General features: G+C 38.3%; 1 protein-coding gene across 1 annotated transcript; it reads right to left on the bottom strand.

The window, feature by feature from the left end:
- Positions 1 to 5,468: 5,468 nt before the first annotated feature.
- Positions 5,469 to 7,104, bottom strand: LOC307253507 (urotensin-2-like; the record flags this gene model as incomplete). The annotated part of the gene is made up of 4 exons (XM_080031612.1): positions 5,469 to 5,582; positions 5,683 to 5,726; positions 6,160 to 6,270; positions 6,996 to 7,104. 4 exons carry the CDS (start codon positions 7,102 to 7,104, stop codon positions 5,469 to 5,471), a joined length of 378 nt encoding a protein of 125 aa, XP_079887738.1.
- Positions 7,105 to 9,420: the final 2,316 nt, after the last annotated feature.

Genomic DNA, 9,420 nt, shown 5'->3' on the forward strand with positions numbered 1-9,420 from the left:
AATGAAGAGGTTTTCGGACGACGAAAAAGGAAGCGAACGAACGCAGGACATGTGTGAGGAAAGGTCCGTCACATGCGATGAACCTGAAGAGACGTACATTAAGGCTGCTGCAGAGGATCTCAGAGGATATAGGGAGACCATGCAGAAAAAAACACTACTTGTATTTCATCATTTTCTTAAGTGACCAATCAATTGATTTGAAGGTTGTTGTTTTTTTAAAATTTGTATACCAAATATATTGGTAACCCACACACGCGCCCACTTCTTGTCCACCGCTGTAGATGATATACCATTCAGTCTAGCTCTCAACAATTCCTCTACCCCACCAGTCTGCCCACACAACGGGTGGAGCTACAATATGAATGTAGTCCGGGGCTTAACCATGCAGAAAGCAGATGGAGGATAAAATATTTCCGTTTTTTGCCAAAACCCCCCTATGCTTTATCGTATATTTTCTCACTTTATTACTTGAATTTTGTTCCATACTATGTTCCTATGTGTTTGTTCCATCATGTCCAATGTATTGGTGATCTGTTGTTTAAATCCTACCAAGAAAAAAAATGCATGACTTCTTGGCAAGAAAAGTCTTTGCTTGTTTGCTTATGGTCCAGTCTTTCAGCCTATCCTCTGATGTTTTTTCATTTGTATTTTTTTCTACCACATCAGTAATTAAGCTATCCCTATATTGTCCTGTTTGTTTTATTTATTTATTTATGTATTTATTATTATTTTGCTTTGTTCATTTGATTGCTCCTCTGAACAACAAGAGAAAATAACTTGCCTACTTTGTGTTGTAATGGTTATGGTCATGAAGGTTATTACTGTTTCTTTTTAAACGAACTTCAGAGCCTGTGAAGGCTTTTGAGGGGAAGATCACATACATTGCCTTGACGTCTTAGAGATTCTTTGAGGGGTCCCTAAGCTTGTCCCAAAATAGGGGTTTGACAAATCCATATTTTTGACAAAATTGAGCGATTTCTGTATATAAAGAAGGCTGAAAGTACGTAGGAAAAAAACATTTACCCAAAGGGGATTGTATTTTAGAAATATATTATTTTATTCATTAAAAATGGGTCAAAAACAGGTATGAGACAAAAACAGAATATTTGTATAGTTTTGTTTGGATGCCTAAGAAGTATGGTTGTACTGTTTGTAAATAGTGTAAATACCTGGGATAAAAATGAGCTATGTGCATGAAAAGTATGAACAGAGTCAAAAAGGGAGAAAAAAAACAAAAGCAGTAGTGGCTATGCTCTGTAAAATTGAAACTATTTCACTATTAAGAGTATTTTATTTTATTTTGATTGTTCTTGAGAAGAACATTTTGCTAAAGCATGATACTATTGCAATATAAAAAAATGTTTAAAAAAAATACTGTATTTAGAGTTAGGAGAAGTCTGCAAAATTATCTTAACAAGTATGGTTATGTTTACATTTTTTCTTTCTTTCTTTTTTTATTTATTTATTTGTTTGTTTTGGGCTACCAAGAATTTTTTGCCAATGGTGCCAAGGTATGTGAATGCTAAATAGCTTAAGAAGAGAAATTAAGTTCATTATTTTGCAGAACAGATAATCATACAGTGATAAACACACACTAGCACTGAAGACCATACACGATCACAACTGGCCCGAGGATCACTGGAACAATATGGTACACAGTTTGCAAAGGGGGGTCGTATTTACGCAGAAAGCTTTGGAAGTCTCTCATGTCTCCCACCATTACCACAGATATCTGAAGCATTTGACCATCACTGAGTTTTATTTTTGTTGTCATTGCAAAATAGAATGTGATATGCTATTGAGGTGACTTGTCTGATCTTAAAGATTGGCAGCCTTGTCCACGGTGTCTCTATAAAGCATCCCATGTAGTTACTCTCTCTGTCACAGAGAAAGATTCAATCCACTTCTCTTTCTGTAAATGTGAAAAAAAAAATGATTTATCCATTCTTGGCTGATCCCTGTAGTTGACTGGTAAAATTGTATTCATTTATTTCAATACAATTTGTCGTAATAAAAAAATACTCCTTGATCAAGGCTGCCAGGGTCTAAGTAGACCTTGTATTCCATGTCGAGACTAAAACAAAGAGATATGTGTGTTTGAACAAAAAGCTGTAGCATACTGTACTTGACTGGATTTTTCTTTGTCAAACAGCTGAAAACATTTCGCTTAATGAGCTGCTGCAACTGTCAAAGGTGCTAAACACGATTCTATCCAAAACAGGACAGCGTTAAAAAGTTGTCACTTTGCCTCCATGGAGGGGTCAATGAGCCAAAATGACTGTAGTAACTAATGTATAAAAAAAACAGTGCACTTGTGCCATTTTGAATTATGAGGCATAAGATGTGTCTTGTTCATCAAGGTTATATGTTGATTGGGCTGTAGAGAGAGCTCTTGGTTTAGAGGTGCCTGTTGGTTGCTGCCTAATTCCTATATATAAAACAACTAGAAATACCAGAAAGTGTATTCAGTATCCAAGTAATGACATTTGATTATTCAGCCAAGTGCCACTGAAAAACTTGAGTTTTATTCATTGAAGTCAAGTGTCATGTTTGTTTCAATTATTCTTTCTCCTTCTTTGTCTTTTCTCTGATTCATTTCCTTGACTGACTTGGTTGTTTTGTTATTGTTGTTTTTTTTCCACTCACCAGATACATGCCAACTTTTTCATCTCCCCGAGTGTTTATGTAGAAAGTGCCTATTCATAATCCCGAACCACACAAACCCAGTGTCAGAATGCATACTAATGTACCTGAGGTTAAGAACATGGCCATCCACAGACAGTGCTGTATCCTCTACATGAACACACTCGATCACCGTCACCTTACACACCCAACAAAAAGCCACTATATGATATTCCCTCTTCACGCCACTGTCAGTACAGCACTCCAGCTTGTCAACATGCTACGCTTTCTTTCTTTTTTCTGCCAATTTTTTTTTTCACTTCTGTTTTTTTTTAGTGGAGGCAGCTTTTTAAAAACCACATTTAGAAATGCCACTACTGGGGGGTTTGTTGCCTTGCAGTCATCCTCAAGTCTGTTGTTAGAATGCAAAGCCGATGATGCCAATGTCGTGGCGAAAAATGGAGAAGGATTTATTATGCTTGCATGGGTAAAATAGTTAACATGGGTGACAGAACCTGCACCTTTAAAGCATGCTTATTTTCCTAGAATCGGTAGTCAGATAGACTTTTTAAAAGACCTGCTGTTCTGTAAAAGGATGAACGTTGGTTTGACGTGTAACACATAACTCTGAAAGACAGGGCATGTGGCTGGAGGGCCAGACAAAAAATTAGCCAATGATCAATTTCTCAGTATAGCAACTGAAGCTTTTCATGGCCAACACGTGACGACAAGATTGTTTTTCAGACCAAGCTCTAACTTTTTTTAGGCCTTTTATTTTTATTTTTTATTTATTTTTATTTTTTATTCATTTTAGATTCGATCAGTGTTCTCTCCCAACTTCAAATAGGACAGAATGGACAAGGTTGGAGACCATTGTGACCAGTATGTATAGCAAGTATTACCTATAAGTGACACACGGTACACACAGACACATGCACAAGACACAGCACAGCACACATGCAGACATGTCAAAAGGTGTCAGTTTATCATTTGTACGCCGAGCGGTGAAGGCATGCATTGCTCTTCTACAGGCCGAGGGACTGGTTCACCTCCCTATCTGTATTTTAACTCAGGGTGCCAAAATGGGGAGGAGGAAACAGAGTAGGACATATAGCAGAAGCGGCTGTAATTGAAAAAATCTGAAAAAAAAAGCTTTCAGCTGTGCTTTCTGGTAAAGAATCTGGGACAGACGGTGTTCACCGCGGCGACACTGAAGTCTTTCAAATGAATGAATATTATGAAATATAATCCATTTCTTCTCAGAAACATAGAACATTACAGACGCCAGTGAAGCCCCCGCGGAACAAAAAGTCCTGTTATATATTGCTCATTACGATAAATGATTTGACTTTCTGTCATAGGAGCCTGTCAAATTACAGTATAACTCTTGGCCGGTTCTTTAGGCCTTTAATTTATGACAAGAGTGTGTAGAGGGATATTTAAGATTAAGAGTGTAGTTATGTCAAAAAGTTCACCTGCAAATCTTGTTTTTACTGCCATTTATGAATGGGATGACAGGTTAGCGGATAGGCACTCTTTGTTAGTATACAGTATTGTTCTCAATGTCAAAGAAGTTCTGTGAATTGACCTGGGGATCTGCCTTTCCTCCTCTTCTTTTTCCAAAGCACCCAAAACCTGGAGAAAGGTAGGCACATCAGGACAACAGAACCGTAAAACAGTTTTACAAAAATATTTCCACTCGTGGACACAGAGCAATAAAGAACTATTTTGTGGAGACCTAATAGACCTAGTGAAGTTTTAAAAATGATTGGACACATGTAGTCGACTTACTCTTATGCAAATGCCAGTATTGCAAGACAAGCATTCAGTAGTTTATGGACAGCAATTATATGGCACCCTTTACCGAACTGCACGTTTTCATCAATTCCAAAAACCGAGAAGAAGAAAAAAAAAGGCCCTGCTTTGATAGAAAGTCACGGGTCCTCGACACTTTGCATGTGAACTAGTGTTAGATCTATTTTCCTCTCCTCTATAGCTGTCTTTCTCTCTCTCTGTCTTTCCCTGTTATGTGACCCAATTTTTCTCCGATTTCCCAGCCCTGTCCCCCCTTTAAAGGTTCCATCTCCTCTTGGTTCTCCTAATGTGTTCTGCTTTCCTCCTTTTTCTCCCCTTCTCTTGTTTGTAAGTTTTATTTTTGTAATTGTGCATGTACAAGCGTCACTGACTCGATGGATATGTAAAAAAATAAAAGAGAAAAAAAAGAGATTTCAGCTGCTGAAGCCATGCAAAACGTTTTGAATTGCCCTTAAAATATGGAAGATGTTTTCTGAATGCTTTATATTCTTTCTGCTGTAAAATAATAAAAAAAGGAAAAAATTTAAGAAAACTCGAATATAATGTTTGCTATGTCTTTTTGCTTTCTTCGTTTGCCTTAAGGAAAGCGAATGGTGGTATCTTGTAATGCCGCAATGTCTCTCACCAACACCGTTTTTTATCAAGAAAAAACAAAAACCAATTAAAAGACCAACAAAAAAAAACAATTAACAGAGAATGTATTTATAATATAGTTTTTATTTATATTGTAACATACAGTGCTGTATAACATTTGACTTTCACATTTTAAAAGAAATTTGGTCATACATCAGCTCAGACAACCAAGGATAAATGTGTGTACATAAATGTAGTCATCTCAATAAATTACCTTAAAGTCCCCAAGCAACACATCTCAATCATACCTATGGCATTGAGTGTGTATGTGTGAGTATGCGCAGCAGGTCTAAGTACACAGGTATATACATGCATGGTGTTGTTAGTGCAAGAAAGGGATTTCAGTTTTAGTGCAAGCCCTCTTTCTTGTGTGTGGCATTGATGTTTGCCCGATAGTGTTAGACGCAGTACTTCCAGAAGCACTCAGAATTCCCTGCTCTCTTCCTGTACTGCTTCCGCATGCCCAGCACACGGCTGAAAGGATTTAGCAGGCTTTGTTTCTCCAACAGGACCTGTGAGACAGGATAAAACAGCTGCGATGTACATACAGTATGACTTACAGTATGCAGCTTACTTTACTATTTTCAAGTAGAACATTTGTAGATAACCCACCTCTCTCTTCATCCCCCTGGGAAGCAGGCCTGTTGCTCTGGAACCTGGGAGGAAATAAAACATTTAGATTGTTCTGGTATTATAGAAAACTCACATCAGTCCTTTGTCATTAGTTCTGTTTCGGAGCACGTCAGGCTTTTGGCTGTATCGTAATAGTTGAAGAAGAAATTAATGTGAAAAATTAAGTGGTATTAACTTCCATTTTGTCAACAGCTACATCAAAACCTCAAACCGCCTGCTTCTCAAGTGATGCTGGAAAATATGATTATACTGGTATAATTGAGTTTATCAGTTAGCATATTTCAGCACAATGTCGCTGTAAGAGAGAGGGGGCGATCTTCCCTGCAAGGTAAGTGTCTGAGCACACTTAAAATATGTGTAATGATGACTGTGTGTGTGTGTGTGTGTGTGTGTGTGTGTGTGTGTGTGTGTGTGTGTGTGTGTGTGTGTGTGTGTGTGTGTGTGTGTGTTTCTTACCATCTCTGTTGACCTCCCCAGATATCAGAGTGGAATATCTGAAATCCTGCAGTGGGAGAGTTTGCTCATTGAGAGAGAGTTCATCCAGTGTGCCTCTGTCCTCCACTGATACTGAGGATTGAACCACGGGACATATAGATAGTCAAGCAGTGCACTTTAGACGTGACAATATATTGTGTGGTTAACATAGTGAACACACAGAGTTTGACTTTTACAATGATATATTCTGCATAATTAAAGGTGGGGTTCGCGATTCTGGAGAACACTTGTTGTCAAAATCACTTTTTGTCAAAATCCGTGAACATCGTCTCACAATGCTCTGCCTGTCAGTACTGTAAATATGCACTGAAAAAAACTAGTTGTTAATACACAGCCCAGGCTCTGTAAACTGGCATGTAAAGAAAGGGGGCCCTCCGTAGCTAGCAACACGCCCGTTTACAGAGCCTGTGGATTAACACAAGATTTTTTTTCAGCACGCACACAGTACGGACAGAAAGACAATCGTGAGGAGATATTCACAGATTTTTTTTTACAAAAAGCAATTTTTACTATTCCCCAGAATCACTGACTCCACCTTTAATTATCTGAACCGAGAAAACTGAACATATTCTTTGAAGGCAAAGAAACCCAGCATAAGTAGTAGATGATTTGTGAACTATATGGCACAACAATCAGTGTCCAACACGGCCGCTCTGAAGCAATTAATTCAAGGACTTGCCATGCCATTAATCTTTACCAATTAAATTGTATCACTAGAAAATGCTAATCGAGTTGCTGAATTGGTCACATTACTGTGAATAACAGTTGTAATGGAGATATATAACTTTTTCACTCACCAGGTCCTGGATAGGCCATCTCAGCCGATTCTGTGATGGGGTGAGCCAGTAGCAATGGGACCGAGGCCACCAGCAAGAAGGCCCAAGACATGAGATGGTTACACTTCATCGTTATTGGACGCTGCTGTTGGAAGTAGCTGATTCAAACGCTGCTTCTCAGGTGGAAAAGAAGACTTGTTCATACTCTGTTGGTCCCAACTGGGTTATATACCTTCAGCTGTAGCCTATCCCCCCATCCACACACACAAACACACACACACACACACACTTTTGCTTGGCCAAAACAGCCATCCGCAATATCATCAGTCCCATCCCTTCTAACTGTGATAAATCAACAGGAAGTCACAAGGTGAATTATAGGGCTCAATAAAAAAGGTGGCGTGGCCCATGCTTCAAGGGCACGGCCATTTTTTTCACCACGTCTTTAGCTGGATTGACTGATTTACTGACTCTGTATATGGAATCAAAGCAGGTGTTTCAGATGTCACTGTCTTCGACAGCATTGCATATAGGGGAGCAGGTGGAGAAACTGCAGCCAAATGAATAATGTTTTTATGCAAGCGGTTCATTAAACGCTTCTGAGTCAAAGCCCACAGACCAAACACAAACTCTACATGCATACAAAGCAGGGAGAATTCCTAATAAAATGGCTTAATTACTTGCACAGAGCTTTAGTGGAAATGTTAAAACGTCCAAGGCCCTGTAGCCTATGAGCCATTTGACATTTGAAGTCAATTTAAGAACTGCAGAGAATGTTCCATGGGTCACGGAGCAGGTTAGATTCGTGCACATTATTTAAAGGACTTTTATATTTTTTTATTGGAATATATAATTTTATATTTGTGCTTTCAGTTCTTTTTCCTAGTCATGCAATTAAACTCGACTTTATTAGAACATCCACGACGCCCTGAAGCTGGGGGCAGGTGGAGACAGCTTTTTTACAGAGTGACATTTTGCATCCTCTGTATGTAATTTGTATATTTATTAGAAACGTGACGTCAATGTTCGGTCAATTGTATGATAATGAGGGGTCGACAAAGCGACAGTGCCATTTAATTTTATGGCCAAAAGGCCAGACACTCCATTAAGTGCTGCTGTATATCATAGAAAGCTATTAAGATTTATATTCTGTATTAGTCAAGGTCCAGCTGCCAATCCCAGTTTATACCAGCCTCTACAATAAATGTTGTCTCCCTTGTACTCCAGGTTTATCCTCCTATATATTTGGCCCTTTTTGCAATTCATGAGGAATATAGAATTTCTTCAAGGCACAGGTGTTTTTATAACACACACACACACACACACACACACACACACACACACACACACACACACACACACACACACTTTATACTTATATGACACAATATAGATAAGTGCGAACAGAGCAGAGGGGACTTAGGAAATAAAGTCAAAGAACATGTTTAAGAACAGATGCAATGGAGGATCAATTTCATGAAAAGCAACACCTGTTAGGGTGTTACAGATATTCATCATGGATCAAATTTAGAGGCTAAAACCATGTTTTTGTTAGTATTCCCATAGGAACACTTGATATTTGAATCCTTTCGCTGAAGTTATGAATGAAGGAAAACCTTTTCTCAGAGTAAATCTTGGTGTAAGTAACAAGAAAAGCTGTTTGGGTCTTGTGCTTTCTAAAATGTTAAATATGAATGTGATCAAGTATCTGATTTGTTTTGCCAGAATAAAACTCGATATTACTCAAGATCAGCGACCATTGCTATAAGATGAAAGTGTTAAAGTAAAAGACAGAAATATCTTCCTTTAATGCATCTTGCAGCAGTTGGATGGTTGCCTTACTGAAATGATCATTTGCTTCACCACTGAAATGGCATTACATGTCTAAATCTGCTGTAACTGTAATAGTCAGGCATGTAGCCTAATAAACAGGCATGTTGATCAAACATTCACCATCACTTTTAGCTTATGTAACCTGGCAGCATTGGGGGAAAGTAGCAAAGTACATGTTCTCAAGTAGCATACTGTAGGCTACTTAAGGACTATTTTGAGGCATTATAGAAGGTTAGGTAAGATAGGACAACTGAGCCCTTATTGAGAAGGATTTGTTACAACTGTTAACATATTCGACCGTCTTGATATTTGACTGACATATGCACAGCCAGCAGAGGGCAATATTACGTCTAAGCCAAAATAACCATGAAATATACCACACATTTTTGAGCAAATCTTTTTTTTGTTCCGCTCTCGTTTTATATAAGTCTTCAAAGGAGCTCAGGAGCTGACATATTGCTACATTTAACCCGTCAAAAATTAATCTGCAGTCTTGAACCTTAAAAAGCGTTACTTGAATATTGCATCAGCTTGACATTCACCAGACAGATTTTTCAAAAGCAGGGTAATAACCTGCTCCAGAACAAAACTTAATTTTTTGACCAGGTGGTGA

This window comes from Ammodytes marinus (assembly GCF_949987685.1).
Source record: "Ammodytes marinus genome assembly, chromosome: 7".
Taxonomy (NCBI): Eukaryota; Metazoa; Chordata; class Actinopteri; order Uranoscopiformes; family Ammodytidae; genus Ammodytes; species Ammodytes marinus.